Source organism: Elgaria multicarinata, chromosome 1 (genome assembly GCF_023053635.1).
Source record: "Elgaria multicarinata webbii isolate HBS135686 ecotype San Diego chromosome 1, rElgMul1.1.pri, whole genome shotgun sequence".
In the NCBI taxonomy this organism is placed as follows: domain Eukaryota; kingdom Metazoa; phylum Chordata; class Lepidosauria; order Squamata; family Anguidae; genus Elgaria; species Elgaria multicarinata.
This window is the reverse complement of record NC_086171.1, coordinates 62,774,160-62,796,370: the sequence shown is the minus strand read 5'-3', so window position 1 is coordinate 62,796,370 and position 22,211 is coordinate 62,774,160. Positions and strand designations below refer to the sequence as shown.

Sequence of the window (22,211 nt, the reverse complement as noted above, 5' to 3'; positions counted from 1 at the left end):
CAAAAATGTCTACGAACTTAACAATATTATTCAATCTAACATTCAAAGCGAGGCAGTCACATACAAGTCCATCGACACTGTTGTGGAAGCAGATGAAGCGGTTAATTATCCAACAGAATTTTTGAATTCACTCGATCTGCCAGGGATGCCACCGCACGTACTGCAATTGAAAATCGGTATGCAACCAGCCAAAACTTTGCAACGGCACGCAGCTTGCAGTAAAAAAATTACTGAGCAACGTCATAGAAGGAACAATCTTGACAGGACCTTTCAAAGGTGAAGATGTCCTCATTCCTCGCATTCCTATGATTCCAACAGATATGCCATTATTTAAGAGATTGCAATTCCCAATTCGATTGGCATTTGCAATCACCATCAACAAAGCTCAGGGCCAATCTTTAGAATTGTGTGGTTTAGATCTAGACACAGATTGCTTCTCACATGGACAATTATATGTTGCGTGTTCTAGAGTCGGCAAACCAGACAATCTCTATATCTACACAGACAATGGAACAACTAAAAATATTGTATATCCACAAGCATTGTGAAATTAAACATATTAGAAACATCCACTTTGTCTTTTCTTTCTTTTCAATTTAACCAGACTGAGCCACAGCAACGCGTGGCAGGGTACAGCTAGTACTAAATAAATTAGCACAGTGATTCATTTCTTTAGTGTTTGATTTCCTATTCTTGTGCTGCTTTCCTATTTCCTTCAGTTGTAAAATTCCCAATCGTACTCATATCCAAGGAGAGATGAGGAGTGATTTTTTTTAGGAAACAAACATATTTTCCCACAGCATATTCCTAGAACGCATTTGCAGGAAGAAGTCCGCATTCTCATGCTTGCCTAGGTAATCATGGTAAGCAAAGATCTAGCATATAAAAATGTCACAATTATGGAAACATCATTGAGGGGAGATTTTTTTAAGGTTAACAACACAATCCTAAGCATGTTTATTCAGAACTAAATGGTACTTGCTCTCTAGAAAGTATGTGTAGGAACTATTTACTGCTGACTTTCATTCTAGTCTAATTCATGGCTTTAAGGCTTCCTTGCCTCTTTACCTCTTCTAGCAACCAGAGCTCTGAGCATGCCCTATTCAACTATGCTGGCTGGGGCATACTGGTAGTTCTAGGACTTTTTTCAATCTAAAAATGCATAGGGTTGCACCCTAAGTTTCTTATACCAACCCTTAAAATCCAACACTTATACCAACACTTAAAACATGGGGGTAAGCACATTCTTTTTGAAAATCCCCAAACTGTAACAGATTCTCTTGTACTATTCTCTTATACTATCCTTCTGAACTTTTACAAGTTAATTATGTAGGGGCTCCTCTATGATGTATGGATACGAACTGCCCACAAAACCAAAGGGGGAGAAAAGCAAATCCTTGTTTAGTCCCATCCCCAATCAACTTTACATGCATCCAGGGCAACTCCCCCTGAATCTGTTCTTCTGAAATTTTGTAGGTTTGTTTACTAAGGACACCTCTATTGTGGGTGCTGTTTTCATACAAATCCTCCCCCACAAGGAAGATGTGCAAGTCCTTTTTTGAAAGCCCCCGAATCTTGAGCTGAGTGCATACTCATGAAGGTGGCACACCCTCTCACTCTTCCGCTACACCTCCTCTTTATAGCAAAAGTTCCGTGCACATGCTCATCATTTTGTGGCCATTTTGTTAATTCACATTAACTTTTTTTTGTGAAGTCATATGCTGGGAGAGAGACAGAATGAGCTGAAATTTCCATTAAAATACCAAAACAACTAAAACGTCAGTACACACCATAACCCAAACCACTGATGCATAAAAGGTATTTCATATGCTTTCAAATGCCTGAGAGTAGAGGAAATTCTTGACTTGGCACTGAAATAATAACAATATTTGTGCCAGGCAAGCCTTTCTGGATGTTCCAGAAAGGACCTCTCCTTTGTTGCCATCCTCCAAACCTCCCTTTGAAAAGGCACTCTGAGGATGGGTTCAGATGTTGATCGTAATATATGGGTAGATCAGTGTATGGGTAGGTTCATATTGGGCTTGGAAATGTATAGACAGCCAGTGCAAATCGTCCAAAATCTGTGTTATATGCTTGGACCTTCTGGTCTCTCTTATCAGTCTGGTCGCTGCATTTTACACTAACTGCAATTTATCAACCATCTTGAAAGGCAGTCCCACATAGCGCATGTGGCAGTAATCTAACCTGGAGGTTACCAGAGCATAGACTACTAAAGCCAGGTTATCCCTGTCTAGATAGCAGTGAAGCTGGTAGAAGCACTACAAGCCTTTATACTTGTAGTATACTTGTAGTACAGACTTTATACTGTTAGTTTTACCCTACCCTGTGCCTGCTTACCCTACCCTGTGCCTGTTTGCATTCTCTTCCCCTCCTTATTGTTTCATTATGATTTTATTAGAATGTAAGCCTATGCGGCAGAGTCTTGCTATTTACTGTTTTACTCTGTACAGCACCATGTACATTGATGGTGCTATATAAATAAATAATAATAATAATAATAATAATAATAATAATAATAATAAGCCACTGAGGCCACCTGACCCTCAAATGACAATAATGGCTCCAGGAGAACCTGCAAGCTACGAAACTGTCCTTCTTTCCCCAAAAATTTCTGCTTCCTGAGAATGTAAGCCATCTTTCAATGACTGCTTGAAAATATATATATAGAAAAATATCTGTCCTGCATTTAGAAATCCCGAGAACTACATTGGAAACAAAAGAAGGGAATAAGGGAAAGTAAGATATTAAGAACAATAACTTTTGGTGGAAGCCAAAAATGTATTTCGTCAAGAAAGTAATGTTCAATGAGAAGCCAAGGTTTAAGCCAAAACAGAAGGTTAAGGCTAGGGACAGGAAAAAGAAGCAAGGCTAGTACAAACTGGAACAAATGATGTCAACATCAGGAAAAATACAAGGACAAGCAAAGCGCATTCAAAGACGCAGATCAATATGCTACCTAGCAACTCGGTTACGTTTTCAATTGTCAAGTATCAGACAGTGAGATACACAATGAGACTTGGACTAGAGATTCTGCTATGAAAGAAGTTATGTTCTATCACTTAGCAATATGCCACATCAGAACTTCGTACCTTCACTATTGACTTGCTAGGAGTGGCATGCAGTTTAAAGATTCCTTGAGTTGTATGGACTCTTTGGTCTGAGCAATCAGATGATGCACACTTGGTTAGGCTCATTTCTTGCATTATAACCCACCAGATAATCAAACATAGCCTCACTATGGCAAGGTAACAAGTATGCTGATTTAAACATGATACAATCAACAGAGAAAGTTTTAAACATACACGCTTCCAGGTTCAATTATAGTTTTTCCTACTTTACCTTGCTTGGCAGCTCAGAAGTAGCATTTCTTTATTATTAATTAGAACTTGTAACAGGACCAAAAAAGCTTTTGCTCGAATGGAAGAGGAAGGACTTTCAAATAGTCGAATGACTGTAGTTACAAGGTCCTGGATGGAAGGAAGAACAGAAATACTCTTTCAATGAGAAAAAACGGACACCAACCAACTTTTTCAAACATTTTAAATTAAAACTATGCATTCCTAACAATATATTAATAAAAGATTTTTTTCACAAGTCAAAATTACATCAAAGATACCACAAGGTCGGAGTTCTGCTACATATTAGGATTTTTATTTGATTTTGTTTTAAGGAGCAGGGCTTAGAACATTTCCCCACCAGCAGAAATCTTTTGAAAGGTGCAGAGGGGGGCGGATACTATAGAGAACACTCCTGCTGCCTCCCACATTTACAGTAATAGTTGGGTCATGGGAGGCTGCCACGGTGGCTTTTAGCCAATTGTGGGAATTTATCCTCAGCCTGTGCAGACTACCTCACCAGCATTCCTCCATGGCTGCCTAGAACACACTAGCAGCAGAAGGCAGCAAGGTGGAGAGGAGATTGCAAGAGAGAGGTTGCAGGGAAGCCCAGGTGGGGGTGAGGGTTGTCTTCTGTATGAGTGGTATGTGTCTGTGGAAAGACTGAGAATGTCTGCGTATGCGTGTGTGTGCACGCACACATGGGTCTGTATGAATGGGTGTATGTAAGACATGGAGAGTGCTTAAGTAGAGTGATCATATGAAAAGGAGGACTGGGCTCCTGTATCTTTAACAGTTGTATTGAAAAGGGAATTTCAGCAGGTGTCATTTGTATATCTGGAGAACCTGGTGAAATTCCCTCTTCATCACCACAGTTAAAGCTGCAGGTGCCCTGCCCTCTTTTAAATCTGGTCACAGTATAGCTACAATACAGCTCCTGCAGCTTTAACTGTTGTGATGAAGAGGAAATTTCACCAGGTGCAACATGCATACAAATGACACCTGCTGAAATTTCCTTTTCTATGCAACTGTTAAAGATACAGGAGCCCTGTCCTCCTTTTCATATGGTCAGCCTAGCTTAAATGTCTCGGTGAATTATTGCTATAACAATTTAGTTTGCCTAACTTTGAATATGCATGAAGATTTTAACACAAAAAATCTTTTTAAAATTATCTTAAATGTATTTTATGTACATTTTCCATTTAAAAAAAGAAGGAAATGTATGCTTTCTTCCTCTTCTAAAGACAAGAAAAACCTTTCTTGGCTCGATCTGTCCAGAAAGTAGCTAGTTATATGCAATTTACTCCACAGCCAAATAAAGGGAAATGTAAGCAGCAACTTATGCAACCTGGATTTGGTTCAGGAGTTGATGGTGAATAACAAGCTGTAAAACCAGAGAAATAATCCAGACCAAAGTACTAGACAAGATGGAGGTACTCAAGAATACTCCTAGCAACCACCACTACCTGAGAAGTTGCCCCCCCCCCCCATCCAGGTATTTTTCACCAGCTTTTGCAGGAGGTGGGGGTTGCTGCCCTATGGATTCTCTGAATGGGATTGGGAGTGTCTGCAAAGGAGGAGAGGTCTGCCGCCATATTTTGAGCTAAGGATCAGGCAATAGCCTTGCTGGACTTTTGTTCCAAACTTCTTCTCCCCCTCTCCTTTTCTGCATGCAAGCACATAGACACACCATCTTTTCTCTTATTTGGGGGCTTTTTAGCCCCATTTTCTTTCTTATTTTTTATGTTCTTCTGCAAATCTTGGGGTTACCTGAAGTGTGCTGATATCTACCTTTTGTGTGTGGGTGGTTCTGTTTTAGCTACATAAGGATTGGTGCACTCCCTGAACATTGCTCAAAGAAGGAAAGATAACCAAAATAAGTTGAATATAAAATAATGGGTATAGAACTTTACACTGTTTCTTTGCCAAGTCCCAAGAGATAGGATTAATCTGTATCTGAGTTATTGCTAAAATTCAATAAATTCTGTGAGCTGTATGGCTATCACTTAATAATGGCCCCAAGGAAATAAACAATGAGAAATGTATGAGGACAACTACTTTGACATAGCCCTTCCTAGACACTTAAAAGAGAAAATAATGAGTGTACCGATTGAATCTAAAGCTGTACTTCGATTATGCTATCCTTAGAGAACCTTAGGCTAATTTGTAAGTGAAATGTCTTCTGCAGAAATAATCTCTTCAGTAAACTGGACATTTCTTTTTAACCATACAAAAAATAAAAGTGTTAAGTCCAGGGCAATGGTTGTAATTTCTAAAATTAAACAATGTGTTTATAGAGTGTTAACGGGCTTTTTACTGTTCTTTTTAAATACAATAATCTTCATCACCTTAACAGCTATTAATTACACAACACAGCAAATGTATCACTAAATGAAACATTGAAATTAATTCAGAAATAGTGAATAACATATTAATTTACATTAATGCTTCATATGTGAATTATCATTTAAACTAATTGGATAAATAATAGTGAAGCATAAATACATTTTAATTTTACACAAATACCTCTTATATAGAATGAATATTAAAACTAGATAATAGAGAGATAGTGAAGCATGAGTACATATTAATTTCCTCATAATTTGTTTTTCATAAGAGCATAAAAAGTGCCATGCTGGATCAGACCAAGGGTCCATCTAGTCCAGCACTCTGTTCACAGTGGCCAACCAGCTGTCAGCCAGGGACCAACAAAGCAGGACATGGTGCAACAGCACCCTCCCACCCATGCTCCCCAGCAACTGGTGCACATAGGCTTACTACCTCGAATACTGAGATAGCACACAACCATCACGGCTAGTAGCCATTGATAGCTTTTGTCTCCAGGAATTTATCCAATCCCTTTTAAAGCCATCCAAATTGGTAGCCATCACTATACTTGTGGTACTTCCTTTTATTTGCCCTGAATCTCCCACCAATCAGCTGCATGGGATGACCCCAGGTTCTAGCATTTTGAAAGAGAAAGGAAAATGTCTTCCTATCCACATTCTCCACACCATGCATAATTTTGTACACCTCTATCGTGTCTCCCCTTACCTTTTTTCCAAGCGAAACAATCTCAGTTGTTGTAACGTTCCCTCATAGAGGAGAAGCTCCAGCCCCTTAGTCATTTTAGTCGTCCTTTTCTGCACTTTTTCAAGCTCTATAATATCCTTTTTAAGGTGTGGTGACCAGAATTATACACAGTATTCTAAGTGTGGTCGCATCATAGATTTGTATAGAGGCAGTATGATACTGGCAGTTTTATTCTCAATCCCTTTTCTTATAGTGGAGTTGTCCTTCTTTACAGCTGCCACACACTGTGTTAACATTTTCATCGAGCTGTCCACCACAATCCCAAAATCTCTTTCTTGTTCGGTCACCGTTGGCTCAGATCCCATTAGGTTATACTTGAAGTTGGAGGTTTTGCCCCAACGTGCATCACTCTCCCAGCTTGGAGAGAACCCTTTGGAGTTCTTCACAATCCCTTTGTTTTAACAATCTTAAATAATTTGGTGTCATCGGCAAACTTGGCCACTTCATTGCTCACTCCTAATTCCAGATCATTTATGAACAAGTTGAAAAGAATTGGTCCCAATACTGATCCCTGTGGGACCTCACTATTTACTTCCCTCCATTGGGAGAACTGAGCGTTTATCCCTACTCTCTGCTTTATGTTCTTTAACCAGTTACTGATCCATAAGAGGACCTCTTCTCTTATTCCATGACTGCTGAATTTGTTTAGGGGTCTTTATTTATTTATTTATTAAATTTATATATCGCCCCATAGCCAAACTCTCTGGCCGGTTTACAAATGTTAAAAACAGTGAACATTAGAAAGTATACAAAATTTAAAACCATCAAAAATATAAAAACAACAGTATAAAACAGTATCCAACTATCAGTAACAACAGATAGTGAGGGAGTTTATCAAAAGCCTTTTGGAAATCCAAGTAAACAATGTCCACCGGATCACCCCTGTCTACATGTTTGTTAACACTCTCAAAGAAGTCTAGATTAGTGAGACAGGACTTGCCTTTGCGGAAGCCATGTTGATTCGTCTTCAGCAGGATATGTCCTTCTATATGCTTACTAATTTTGTCTTTAATAATGCTTTCAACCAATTTACCTGGAATAGATGTCAAGCAAACCGGTCTGTAATTTCCCAGGTCCCCCCTTGATCCCTTTTTGAAAATTGGTGTTACTTTGGCCTCTTCACCAGATACAGAAGAGGGCAGGGCTCCAGCAGCTTTAACTGTTGTGATGAAGAGAGAATTTCACTAGATGCTGCATGCATACAAATGACACCTACTGAAATTCCCCTTTCTAAACAACTGTTAAAGATACAGGAGCCCTGTCCTCCTTTCCATATGGCCACCCTAGAAAGAACTCTTCCTATTTCCAGTATTTACATGCTTTGTAATCTGCTTATATATAAAACAATGAAGTTGATCTGATCCAATTCTCCTCTTTAGTCATCCCAACATATAATTTCTGTTTTCTCCCATTACATTACCCACAGAGACTCTTCAGGAAATGAAAGACTTGCATTTTAAATGCAAACATTTAAAGGAGATTTTTAATACCTTTGATTTTTATTATATGTAATATTTGTTCTTCTGTAATAAATCATGTTTCTAAGAATGTATTCTTCATGAAAAGGTTGGCCAAGAATAGGTGATTTTGTGGCGGGGTAGGATCTATTTTCTTTACATTTTGGGAAAAACACATTTTAAAATTTTTTTTTACTTCTACTTGTATTATTTTGTATTACCCAGTATAACACATGAAAATCTCACTAGCTACTATAAAGATCTCAAGAGTAATAGGGTACAAGACATTTCAGGGTAATTGCATGCTGAGATAATAGAATCTGTTCTCTAAGGGACACAATTTCCAATGCAAAAGACCACTGTTTTCTTGACATCATTAGTATATATTTATTCCAAACCTATCACTTTGTAGTTGGTTTGTTTTGGAAAAATATCCCCCACCCCCAAATAATGGCTTATTTTCTTCTAGTTTCTATATGTTGTACATCTGCTATCATACACTTTTCTGCTCTTTTTTTTTCTTTTGTGGCGACTATGATATGGGAGTTCAACTAATCAGGTGAAAGGAAGAGGGTTAGATAGCTTCAATCTGTCCCTTCTTCCACTCCCTTTCACAATTCCATGCTTTTTCCTTAATGTTTGTACATCCCTCCCCCCCAATTAGGGAGATGCATGAGATTTCATTGTACTCCTCTATGGGAGTACAATAAGCACAAAAACAGAAAGCATAATTCACTCACTCACACTTCCTGTTTCTGTGCTTCTTGAACTGTATGATTCATATAAACTTCAGAGAGCCATAGAATAGTAGAGTTGGAAGGGGCCTATAAGGCCAGCAAGTCCAACCCCCTGCTCAATGCAGGAGTCCACCTTAAAGCATTCCTGCCCACAACCTCCGTAGGTAATTGGTTCAATTGTCGTACTGCCCCTACAGTCAGGAAGTTTTTTCTGATGTCCAGCTGGAATCTGGCTTCCTGTAGTAGTTTGTGCCCATTAGTCCATGTCCTGCAGTCTGGAATGATTGAGAAAAGAGCCTGGCCCTCCTCTGCGTGACAACCTTTCATTTGAAGAGTGCTATCATGTCTCCCCTCAATCTTCTCTTCTCCAGGCTAAACATCCCAGTTCTTTCAGACTCTCCTCATAGGGCTTTGTTTCCAGACCCCTGATCATGTTTATTGACCTCCTCTGAACCCCCTCCAGCTTGTCTGCATCCTTCTTGAAGTGTGGTGCCCAGAACTGGACACAGTACTCAAGATGAAGCCTAAACAGTGCTGAATAAACTGGAACCAGTATCTTGCGTGATTTGGCAGCTATACTTTTATTAATGCAGCCCAAAATAGCATTTGCTTTTTTGGTTCATAATTAGCTTGTGATCTACAACAATTCCAGGATCCTTCTCGCTTGTACTATTGCTGAGCCAAGTGTCCCTCATCTTGTAACTGTGCATTTGGTTTCTTTTTCCAAGGTGTAGAACTTGGCATTTATCCCTATTAAATTTCATTCTGTTGTTTTCAGCCCAGTGCTCCAGCCTATCAAGATCACTTTGAAATTCTATCTTCCAGGGGATTAGCTATCCCACCCAATTTTGTGTCATCCCTGCACCTCCTCATTCAAGTCATTAATAAAAATGTTGAAGAGCACTGGGCCCAAGTCTGAGCCCTACGGTACCCTGCTCATTACCTCCCCCAAGTTTGGGAAGGTACCATTGATTAGCCCTCTTTGAGTCTGATTATGTAGCCAACTGTGGATCCACCTAATAGTTGTTCCATCTAGCCCACTTTTAACTAGTTTGCTGATCAGAATGTCATGTGGCACTTTGTCAAACGCTTTGCTGAAGTCAAGATGTATTATGTCCACAGCATTCCCACAGTCCATAAGGGAGGTTACCCAAAGAATGAGCAGATTAATCTGACAGGATTTATGTGAGCTGCCCAAAGAGTTTTTAGCTATGCGGTGGTATATAAATGCACTAAAATAAATAAATAAATGCTGGCTTCTTGTAAGCACTGCATTGTTTTCAAGGTGCTTGCAGATTGACTTCTTTATATGCTCCAAAAAATTCCCAGGAATTGATGTCAGACTAACTGGCCTATAGTTCCCAGGTGCCTCCTTTCTGCCCTTTTTGAAGATAGGGACAACATTAGCCCTCCTCCAGTCATCTGGAACTTCACCTGTCTTCCATGATTTTGCAAAGATAATAGACAGTGGTTCTGAGAGTTGTTCTGCCAGCTCCTTTATTACTCTAGGATACAGTTCATCAGGCCCTGGAGATCTGGACTCATTCAAAGAAATTAGGTGTTCCTTGACCATTTGTTTATCAATCTCAAATTGCAATATTTCCCCTTCAGCTTGTATTTCAGTTTTGCCAAGAGGGTTCATAGACCCGCTTTTGGGAGAAGACTGAGCCAAAGTAGGAACTGAGCATTTCAGCCTTTTCTTTGTTGTTTGTTATCAATCTGCCATCCTCATTAAGCAGCTGAACCTCCATTTCTTTCCTCTGTCTTTTACTTTGTGCATACCTGAAGAAAGCTTTTTCATTGCTTTTAGCATTCCTCACTAGCCACAGCTAATTCTCAGCTTTAGCCTTCCTAATGCCATTCCTGCACTTCTGTGCTGTCTGTACTCTTCTTTTGTACCCTGGCCTTCCTTCCACTTCCTACATGTGTCATTTTTTTTTGTTTTGTTTTCAAGTCATCTCTAAGATTTATGTGGAGCCAAATTGGTTTCTTCTGTTGTCTTCTAGTTTTTCCTTGTTGGAATTGTTTGTAATTATGCCTTTAAAATTTCCTTTTTTTAAACTCCCACCCATCTTGGACTCCTTTTCTCATTAGGGCCACTTGGCATGGGACCTTACTTACTCAAGGATCCATACAGCCACACGAAACAACAATATCAATGATAACAATGATATCCTCAGAGGCACAACACAACTTCATTGCTTCAGGCCCACAGAGGACCAAGACACAATCGAGGATTTTGCAAAATTCTTTTTGAATGCTATTAGAATAAGGACTCTCCAGAATTGATTCTACTGCATACTTTTCAAATCTGTATGTAATTTTGACCTACTCTCTTGTATGTGTAAAGTCTGGTCGGTGACCGTAATAAAGTTGATGATGAGGAAAAAAAGGTCTTTGAAACCCAGCAGCAAGTTCCGAAATCTATTCTTTTCCATGCAATAATAAAATCCATTAAAAAGGGGTCACAGAGAACTATCCTTACACACACACACACACACTTTCTCTCACACGTCCCCATACCATCTATTGAAATGTCTTCAGCTGAATTTCAACCATAAGAGCTTTGCCAGGGAATCCACTCTTGTACATCCCACTCCTTTTTAATCTACTGTTATACAAAAGTTTGGTGATAATTCCATCCTATATAGTTAATCCTGGAATATAAAATTTTCTCTGATGGAGCACTGATTTCTTCCTTTCTTTATTTTTTTAAAAAATAAGGATTCCATGTTTGGCTAGTATTGAAAGAAAGAACACTGATACGTGAGAAAGAACCTGGCATGTAAGTGGATTTTTCTTGCTTTTCTCACTGCAGCAGTTCCTGTTCTAATCAAGAGACCTTATTTTTAAACTGATCTGGAGCTTGTCTCTTCAACAGTAGAAATAGCTGCAGTAAAAACAGCAAGAAAAGCTCTGGTTGCACACAGTTATTTGTCATGTGTTATTTGTCTTTTCTCTGGAGCCTGACTAATGACTGAAAATACCAATAGAATGGCAATCTCAGCTGTAAGCATTAGAGTCATGCCAGGAAGGATTTGGCAATTTACTATTAAAATAATTTGTTAGCTACCTTTCCATGTGCTCAGGACAACATACAAAAAAAGTAAAAAAAATAAAAATATTACAAAAATCCTGCAAAGAAAACAGGAGAAACAGCAGTAAGCAAATTAACTAGGACTTGCATTCTCTCTGGAAAGTCAATACAGAAGGGGAATTAGAAACCTCAGGAGATGGTTGTACTAATGTAAATGCCCTGCTTTTCACTTTAATAGTTTTCACCTTGCATAATGGTGGTATTCAAAGCAGGGCTTGAGAAGCGGATAAAAAAACGACACAGGGGAAAATATAAGGTAACCCTTATCCATATATCACAATCATACAATGATAAAGACTTGGTTCCCATCATGAAGTGTTACAAAAATCTAAGGATACATAGCACTCTTTCATAGGTCAGACTGATAAAAATAAAAACAGTGCTAAAATATTTAGCTCCTTAATTACATCTTTAATATTTGATTAGAAAACATTTGGTCATCAAAAAAGGAAGATGGACAAATACCGCTATGTACAGACAGAAACAGGTGATTTAGAGGCCATATATATGCATCAAAAGTAGAAAATAAGTTCTAATTATATATCAAGGCTAATTGTTACCTGCGGAAGAAAGAAAAATCCGCACCAAAGCAAAATTATATGTAAATTTTATATATTCACAAATATTTGCTTTTTTGCGCCCACCACTGAAAATCCTGATTGACATCTCTAGTTTCTGTGAATTCACGAGGCACTGTCTTCGTACTACCACCTTAAGAATTATCTATTTATTGTTAAGGGCCGGAGGAGCCATCCAATTCTGCTCCGTTGACATATGACAAAGGATGGAAATAGAGCTGAGCTAAAAGTTCTCAACACACAACTTTCAGCCAAAGTTTTTTTTGGGGATGGGGAGCAGGGGAGAAGGGAGGTTCAATAATAAAAGGGAGCAAACCCTCCTGTCCCTTTTAACAGACAGGAAAACTGCAGAACAAAATTCAACCACCTGGTGCGGTGTTCCTCCTGGCAGCTGCCAGTCACTGCTTTTTCTCCAAAAGTTCTACAGAACAGGACTACATCATCACATAGCATCGCTGTGACAGGACATCTGGGTTTACCACCCACTTCCTGCCTCTGGGTATCAGTTGTGAGGAGGTAGTCCTAGAATAGCCAGGATAGCGTTTGCAGAGCAGGTATCAAGTGAGAAATCAGTGCAACTGGAGCTTTTTGTTAATTTTTTTCCTTTCTTTTTATAGGGTGCATGTCTGCAGGCATAATAATATTAAAAGTCCACTGGTGAAATTGGCAAACATTTCCAATCTCTGCAACTAATATAGAGAAACCCATGAAACTGACAAAACTGGTTAATTTTCAACAGGCTTCATTGTTTTACTCTATTAGATAAGAGGGATGTTTTGTTTGTTTGTTTTTAAAAACACCTCCTGCTCACATACTAAACTTAATGTCAGATAAGAGCATAAGAAGAGCCATGCCGGAACAGACGAAGGGTCCATCTAATCCAGCATTATGTTCACAGAATGGCCAACCAGCTGCCCACAGGAAATCCAAAAGCAGGACATGAGTGCAACAACACCCTCTCACCCAAGTTCCCCAGCAACTGGTGTACATAGGAATACTGCCTCTGATATTGGAAGTAGTGTATAACCATCAGGACTAGTAGTCATTGATAGCTTTATCTTCCATGAATTTGTCCAATCCCCTTTTAAAGCCACCCAAAGACAGAGAAGATATCTAACACAGTCCCTACACTACTCCCATCTTCACCATCTAACCATTTCAGATGAAGGCAGGCATTTTTGTTTTTATTTTCCCTTATGTGGTTAATACAAGCAAAAGTTTGTTAAAAACACAAACGACAACAACAACAACCCCTGACACCCCCCCCCCCAAACCCTCACATCCCAGAGTGGGGTAGACAAAATATCTTTTTGCAGTGTATTTCCAGATTGGCCTAGAATCTGCCAGAAGGCAACAGGCTCCAGATGCATTCCAGATATACTACTGTCCCTACCCAGAAGCAATGCATCCAGTCTGGATTCCAAATAGAGATTTCTCCCCATCCCTAGTAATTGTTTTTAATGAAAGTTGATATTCTCAGGATGTTAAATTGACCAAATTTACCAGTATAATAGGGAAATAACAAACTACTTACAATCTATTGGGTTGGATTCATATTCAGTCATAATTTAAGTCAACCCATTTAAATCAATAGAACTTAAGTTGATCATGGCCATGAGACCTCAGTTATTTTAATGGGTTTATTCAAAGTATGATTGAATCTGAATGTAGCCTATTATGACATCTAGAAGTGTATGCACAATATCAATACCGATATCAAACCACACAGACACACAATATGAGTAAAACTGCCCATCTCTTTGTTAGAAGATCCATTTCATATTTTAGAGCTACTTTAGTATGGATTCTGTACTATTCGTAAGTCCAGAATAATTTAAAACACTTATAAGATACTGGCATTTTGGGAAGTAAGCATCTAGACTTGATAAATTGGAAGGAAACTATAGCAGGTGGAATAGCTGTCTTGACCCTTTCTGCTTAATTCTTTTAGACTACAGTTTGCTGTTTATTTGTTCTATTCTGCTACTGGTTTTATGATTGTCTGGTTGGTTTTTAGCTTGTATAAAACACTTCCCAAAAACATTAAATGGAAAGACAGCATGTATTTATTTAAAACAAGAGGAAAATCTGAACTGACTACTTCAAATTTCTTTAAGGACTGTTTACAAGTATGCTTCCATATTCTAGCTGAATGGGCATTCAAGCATATATGACAATGAACTTTAGTATGACATTCCAAAGTTGAAAACAGCAAATAAAAAAAACCAGTCTATGAAAACAATTGTGACAGAACAAACCTTTTCTTGAATCAGGCTTTGCAAATGGATTCCACATGACAACATAGCAGAGAACATAGTCATCATGTACTGTTGAACTTTGCATATTCCAGTTGCCAGTGAGTGTATCACAGCTGTTAATCCCACTTTTTCAATCACACTTTGGAAAGCACTAGGTGAGTGATGAGTAATTTTGCATAATGCCTGTATATGACAAAAACTCCGGTTCAGATAATGTTTCACTTTAATCAATGTAAATACAAATTTTATAACTTATTCATTTTTATCCTATTTACACGTATAGGCAACATTTCAGCCACAAAGACTCTCAAAACAGCTTCAAGGTCACAGTAGCATAGGTTCTTGGAGAAGTCAGGAAAGCAAAAAAAAAAAATCCTTTTACATATGCAAAGCCAAACTTCGTAAGAAATCCTCTTAGAGATTCAGATACATGTCTTCTCAGAAGTAAGGCCCCTTGATTCCAGAGGTACCTACTCCCAAGTAAGTGTGTATAGAATTGCAACCAAGTTTGTTTCATAGCAAAGTAATAGTGGTTTATACTCCCAGGCTGAAGCTGAGGCGAGGGAGGAACAGATGTAGAGCTCTAACATCTGAAAAGGTTGGCAACATTGTTTGGGACCCCTATTTTTAAAAACTCAGTGAAGTTCAGTATTAATAAAAATAATATGAAAGAAAAATAAGAATCCACAGACCATTTCTACACTAGTGTACTGCAGATGGCGGCACACATAGCACTACTAGCAGCTTCTCCACTTGGTTACACATAGGTATACTGTATATAGAAGATCCCCCCCTCTCTGTTTGTGCTTCTCTTCAAGGCTGAATTAGCACACATTTCAGTGATTTTAAAAGCACAAAGGAAGATATTAAAAAGGTTTTAAGGATTATAGCTTCAAATACATTGGGGTCTAGGAGGGGTAGATCTGTGTTACTTATTTAGAAGCAAATCATAACAACCAAGCTTGTAAGAATGAACCAGTTTTGACTCTGAGATTTAATAGAATTATTTCTCGTTTTCTGACACTAGTAAGATGATGAAAGATTCAGTCTCTCTGGAAGGTATGTCTGTGACACATACCTGAGGCAGGTTACACTCCAAAGCAAACAGAAAATATTGTGACACAATTCTGGTTTATCACCCATGACAGATAAGACTGCAAAGGGCAGCGATATTTACTATGCAACCCTCAGGCTGCATAGCTGATACCTCTGGCATAAAGGAAGACTTTACTTAATACAGTATGTTTTATTGTTGATTTAAGAAATTATATCACAACACCAGCACAGTTCTTTTATTATAAACATCACTCTAAAAATGTATAACACCTGCTTCTTCCAAAGAAAATCACCAAAGCTCTAAGGGAAAATTCTCAAAATATCTTTTACACAGCCTGGGGCAATTATCCATAATAGGGTAATAGGAATGTTACTTTAAAAAAAATAAAATACAATCCCTATGAGGAGAACCCATATTATACAAAAGCACTGTAGTCTAAATGCACATTAGCAGATTAGAAGGATTCAATTCTGCGTACAACATATTCAGCCTGACCTGTAGAAGTGCACCTCAATTTTTCTTATAGCATTAAGAATAAGGACAAATGTATTTTGATCCACTTTTTGATATTTCCCTTAATTCCCTGTTCAAACAAATTCAAAACAGTAACATTTTCAATTTTGACATTTTGAAATATATATTGAAAATATGAATAGTTGTTTATTTAATTACCCAGTTTTAATATAAAAAGAATGAAAGAAAGAAAAAGAAAAAGTGAATCCAGAAATGGCTTATTTTTACTGATTTACTCTATTTGAAAAAGAGTCCAAAAGAAAATACCTCTTGGAGCCAGTGTGGTGGACTGGGAGTCAGGAAATCTGGGTTCTAGTCCCCACTCGGCCATGGAAACCCACTGGGTGACTTTGGGCCAGTCACAGACTCTCAGCCCAGCATACCTCACAGGGTTGTTGTTGTGAGGATAAAATGGAGAGGAGGATTATATATGCCGCCTTGGGTTTCTTGGAGGAAAAAACGCGGGATATAAATGCAACAATAAATAAAAAATAGACTTAATTTTGGATGCCATTTACAGTAAATAATGTACAAGGAACAGCAGGTAATCTTAGAAAAACTATCTGTATATACATTACATTTGTTTAAAACAGGGATGCAAAACCTTCAGCATGCAGAGGCTCTGCAAACAACTCAAGGAGGCTTGTTCCACATCTGCAGGCTCCACACTCTTGGCCTCGCAATCCCTGCCCCTACCTGGGAGTGAGGAGGAGACAGGGATAAGAAATCCCCATTGTTATCTCTGGACAGCGGGGATTCCCACACACTGCTTTGCTGTGCACAGGCTTTCCTGGTCAAGGAAGCCTCATGCACAGTGAAGCCAAGCCGTGAGTTCCAATGGAGAAGTAAAGGGGACTGAACCATCTTAGTTGTACCCACCTGGCCTCCTTCCCAATGGGAGAAAGAGGTGGGGTGAGTGATACTGGGGCAGAGCCAGCTGAATCCTTTTCATTCCTCCTTGGCTGCGTGTGGGGCTTTCCCTTACCGTATGCAATGAAGCCTAGTCCCTGGACCAAGCACTTCACCTAGGGAGCAAATGATGTTAGATGGGTGTGGCCATGCCCACCTGACATCATGCAGCCTGAAAAAGGCTCAGTAGATATCATGTGTTTCCTCCAAACAATTAGAACAGGACTATAAACACTAAGCACATTACTATTTCCTTGGGTCTACAAGTTGTTTTTCAAAATAATATTGCTAAGTGCAGGAGAACAAAAGAGAAAATTTCTAATGGCATCAACGTTTTGTTGTAGTTCCATGTCTTTCACTCTTATAAATTGTTCTTTAGCGTCTGATAATCAGAAATCCCTTGGATATGAAAGTGAGGAACCAAAGAGCTGGACTATATTTGAACGCTTATAAGACCCAGCTCAAGCTGTTCACATTAATAAAACATTCCTCCCTAAACATTGCAATTTTAATCATTAACTTAGGGAGCAATCCTATGGCTCCTAGACAGAGTCTGGGGCGGCCATAGGATAATTCAGATTTCTGGATCCAAGATTGGAGACAGCACTCCGATCGTGCATTCAGGAATCTGCACTCCCTGCCTCTGCCCTCATACCTGGACTGGAGAGAAGTGCCCTGGCTGCCTCTTTTGAGGTCGCAAAGGTGACGCCAAAGAGGAAGCAAAGGGGGCATGCCAGTGGGAGGGGAGGGGACTGGGGAAGACAGGATACAACACATCCCAAGGCCTTCCCAGCCTCAGTCCCTCCTGCTTCAACGGGACACAGTTAGACGGGCAGAAAAAGCCCATCCAGCCAAAATGCAGAGAACCCAGAAGCTTAAGGACATTACCATAGGATTGTGCCCTTAAACACTCAACCTGAGGGGCAAAAGAAACAGAAAAGGCAGGAACCAGATCTTACAAGATGACCAGGAGTAATATTTGGAAAACTAAGTAAAGACTTCAGGTAATTACTCTGCACAATGTGGAATTTATTTATTTTATTTATTATTAACATTTATATATCACCTTATCTACTAAAATGCCATCAAGGCTTCTACAATTTAAAACAATAAAGCCTTAAAACAATAAAAAACATGGCTCTCTCTGTGTGCATATATATGTTTAATTTATATAAGCTATTTTGAGAACAGGAAGGCAAAATAGTTAAAATGAAATATTTTTTTAAAAAACACACACACATCAAAATCCTCTTTATTTGCAGCTTCGATTCAGAGCAGTTATTACTATAAGCGAACCAGCAATTGCTCCCCTCGCCACTTTTCTTCCTTTTTAAAATTTCTTCATGCCACTGTAGTGTAATTCTGCTGGAACGAGTGGCAGCAATACATTGGGGGGACGGGACACAGCATTAACAACTTCCCAATTGGATGCTCATGCTTTTAAGGGGCTCAGAGGCAGTCTAGAGGAAACCTTAAAAAAGGAGGATGGAGAGGTGAGAATTGCCTGACACTTCTGCTGCCAGCATGGAAGGGCATAGGAATTTCAGAAGCCTTCTGTCCAGCAGATGGCAACCCAATGGTTATGCCCTAAACCATGAAAATTTGGAACAATTAGCGAGCTTTATTTTTCAAAACAAAACAAAACATTCTTACCGAAATAGCAGTTATTCTCAAAGAATCTATGGTTGAATGCATGAAGAGATACCACAATATAGGTCCAATTTCTCCAGTAATAAATCCCTGAGCATGAAAAGAGGAAGTGGAGCATACATTTTCAACGATCTTTGCTGCCATATGGTTTACAACACGTTCTTCCTAGAAAGAGAAAAAAGAATATTCATTATCTACTACTTGTAAAAACTGTATAACCTAAACTCAAAAGCGATAACATTTGATGATAGATATAGGGAAAGGGCATGTGTGGAAAATCCCTAGACCATAATGTTTCCCCAACTGTGAATAATTAAGTGTATTGTTTATTTCTATTTCACCACAAGAACAGACTCAAACTACTGCTTCGTAGGTGATTTCTGCAGTGACCACTGTTTCCTAAAACGGCTCCAGTTTTTAACAGCTATCAAAGACAGAAGTTAATTATGTGATTGTAGGACACATCAACAGTAGTTCCTCTTCACTGCACCCTGCTTTCTGTTTTCCTCAACATTCAGTGCCTGTAAACAATTTTGTGTGGAAGAGAGGTCATTTCTCCAACAGAACTTGCTTATTCAGCTACATGCAGTCAAGGATTGCTTGTACTATCCTGTCCTTGGGGTATGGGGGAACCCAAAAATGAAATATTATTTTGAGGGTGAAAGGTTTTATATATGGTACATAAATAATTTTATAGATAAATATATTCCTTTCTTCCCCTACTCCTTTAGAAATAGCTCTATGATTCCAATGGCTGATAGCCTCATCCATTAGTGTCCTTTTTGTTGGTTTGTTTGAGGCCAGGGAAGTAACAAGGTTTTCTCAGAGTAGGTATCAAAACTGTATGCAACAACCATCTCAAACATCTTCTTTACTAATGTGTTTGAGGATAATCAACTCCGTCTGAAAGCAAAGCCTTGCGGTCTTCCCCCTCTTGGGATGGTCTATCTCCAGAAGGTTATATCGACCATTTTCTCCAGATGTACATTATTTCTCTTTACTCCATACAAAAAGGCATTTCCTGACGAGAAAAAAATTATCCAAAATATTTTATCCAAAAAATAGTATAATTTACTTCTCCACGGAACAAATCATAAATTAAAAGTGGAAAATGTAAATGTAAATTTTGTTTCCTCACATTCACTGCAAAACATTGTGTCTAGGTACAGAGGATTTACTTATTTATTCACTTCAGGACATAAGAAAATAAGAACAGCCTTGCTGGGTTAGACCAAAGACCTATCTAGTCCAGCATTCAGATCCCACAGTGGACAACCAGGTGCCTTGTGAGAAGCCCAAAGCAGGACAAGAATGCAGAAACAAGAATGCTCCCCAGAGAGGTCCGCCTGGCGCCTACACTGTACTGCTTTCGTTGCCAGCTGAAGACCTTTTTATTCACTCAGTATTTTAACACTTAATTTTAACTTAAATTTAAATTTTACTGTTTTAACTCTGTATTTTAATCTTATATCAACTTTGCTGTGTGGTTTTATCCTGGTTGCGCTTTTTATACTGTATCTCGTAATTGTGTTTTAACCTGTTGGGTGTTTTACTGTGGTTTTAATTTTTGTGAACCGCCCAGAGAGCTTCGGCTATTGGGCAGTATAAAAATGTAATAAATAAAATAAAATAAAATAAACACTCTCCCCCGTCGGTTGTGTTCCCCAGCAAGTAGTGACTGGTATACAGGAGCATCTTGCCTCTTATAGATGAGGTAATATACAGCCATCATCACTAGGAGCCACTAATAGCTTTACCTTCCATGAATTTGCCTAATCCCATTCAAAGCTAACCAAATTGGTGGCAATCACTACATCTTGTGGTAGCAGATACCATAGTTTAACTTCCTTTTAACTTACCATTCAGCTTCACTGGATGACCCTGCATAATTTTATATACCTCTATGATGTTCCTCCTGACTTGCCATTTTTTTATGTTGAAGAGTCCCAAACATTTTAACCTTTCCTCATGGAGAAGTTTTAAATTATTTGATATTTAGCTTTGCATAAGAGAGAGAGAGAGAGAGAGAGAGTATGTGTGAGTGTGCGCGCCCAAAACACACACACACACTGTAGGCTTTTCTTTCTAGGAGATATGTGTCAGGATTTACCCCAGCCCAGTAGATCTCTGAAACAAAATCTGCTTTAGATTTAGTAAACATAATTTGAGATCTAATACATCTGTGGGAAGTTAGCAGCCATGGGAGCCATTTCTGCCCAACTTCTCAGCTAATTACAGGAGAAAGGAGTGGTGAACTTCAGAAGAGTAAAATGCCTTATCAGAACAGCTGCAAACTCTGGCCTTGCACTGGGTTCTGATTTATTTCCTGAGAAATCTTCTATGGGAACAAAGCACGAGGGAAGTCAGGCAGTTTAAGCATATGTTTCAGCGTCAGCTTGAGAGGACAGAACAAAAAACACACTGTTTTAAAATAGTGCTTGCTGACAGGACAAAATCCTTTGTCAGGGCAGAATAATTGATAATGGCCTAGCAGCCACACCTCTGTTTATAAGCTGATGCAAACGTGAGAAAGAGCCTTGCTAGTATGAGCATCTTTTATTGCCTAGAACCCTTCCTTGACTGCACTGGTCTTTCTGTGCTGAATCCTATCTATCTGGTAAGTTCAGCTTCCAGAGAACCCAATAACATGAAAACTTTAAACTGGAAACTGTTACTAAACAAGGACTTTGGGACTTTGACTGATTCCCTGCCAGGGAACAGCCACTCTGTCTTTACTGTCTGAAATACTTTCTCCCTTACACTCTCCATCCAATTTGACCCCTTGTCTGTTTGGACCTTGTATCATTAAAACTTGCCATGGAATATAATGCTGGTCTTTTCATAGACCATGGGTTATTGTTTGCCATAACCAAGTACCTTAGTCTTCGTTTACCAAGACTGCCTTCTGATCTGGACAGTCAGGGACCGTTTGCCTTGACACCCAAAGGGTAGAGATTTTCAATGTAGACTCTCTTGTTAGACCTGATGTTTGCCTTTGTGTGTGTGTTTATAGCCTTGCCTGAATTTAGGCTTGTCTCTTGAAGCAAGTTCAGCCAGGGGCTCTTTCGAGTAGAAGTCCCAAGAGGAAAACTCTCTGCTGTTCAGCACTCCCTCTTAGCAGGTTTTACCATTTGTGATGCTAGGCGCACTCACTTGCCTAATCTACTTCTGCATCCTGAACACAAGTCAGCTTGGGCTCCTGTGTGTAGGGACCCTATTGGGCCAGTTGTTCGCAGGCCTGATTCTTTCATAAATCCTGGATTTAGTTCAGTTTGGACCTCTATCGTAAGGGCAATCCAGTAAAATTAATAACTCCAATGAGCAGGGACTCTGCCTTACTACTTCTACCCTAAACCCAAGTCAGCTCAAGACTCCTGACTGTAGGGATCCTGCATTTGGGAGCATCTCTATATTGCCTAGAGCTTTAGCCGTGACTCCTCTTGAATTGTGAGCCATATACTCTGCTCTGCATCTAGTATCATGAACCCGGATCTCTATGTACTTTG

General features: G+C 39.1%; 1 protein-coding gene across 1 annotated transcript in view; it reads right to left on the bottom strand.

Moving 5' to 3' along the window:
* The window catches only part of ULK4 (unc-51 like kinase 4), a 206,656-nt gene that overhangs the window by 140,660 nt on the left and 43,785 nt on the right, over positions 1 to 22,211 (bottom strand). The window contains exons 20-22 of the mRNA XM_063129233.1: positions 18,709 to 18,870; positions 14,577 to 14,759; positions 3,361 to 3,488 (exon numbers count right to left, since the gene is read on the bottom strand). Of these exons, the coding sequence (XP_062985303.1) occupies positions 3,361 to 3,488; positions 14,577 to 14,759; positions 18,709 to 18,870 (473 nt within the window). The remainder of the gene's footprint in view (positions 1 to 3,360; positions 3,489 to 14,576; positions 14,760 to 18,708; positions 18,871 to 22,211) is intronic.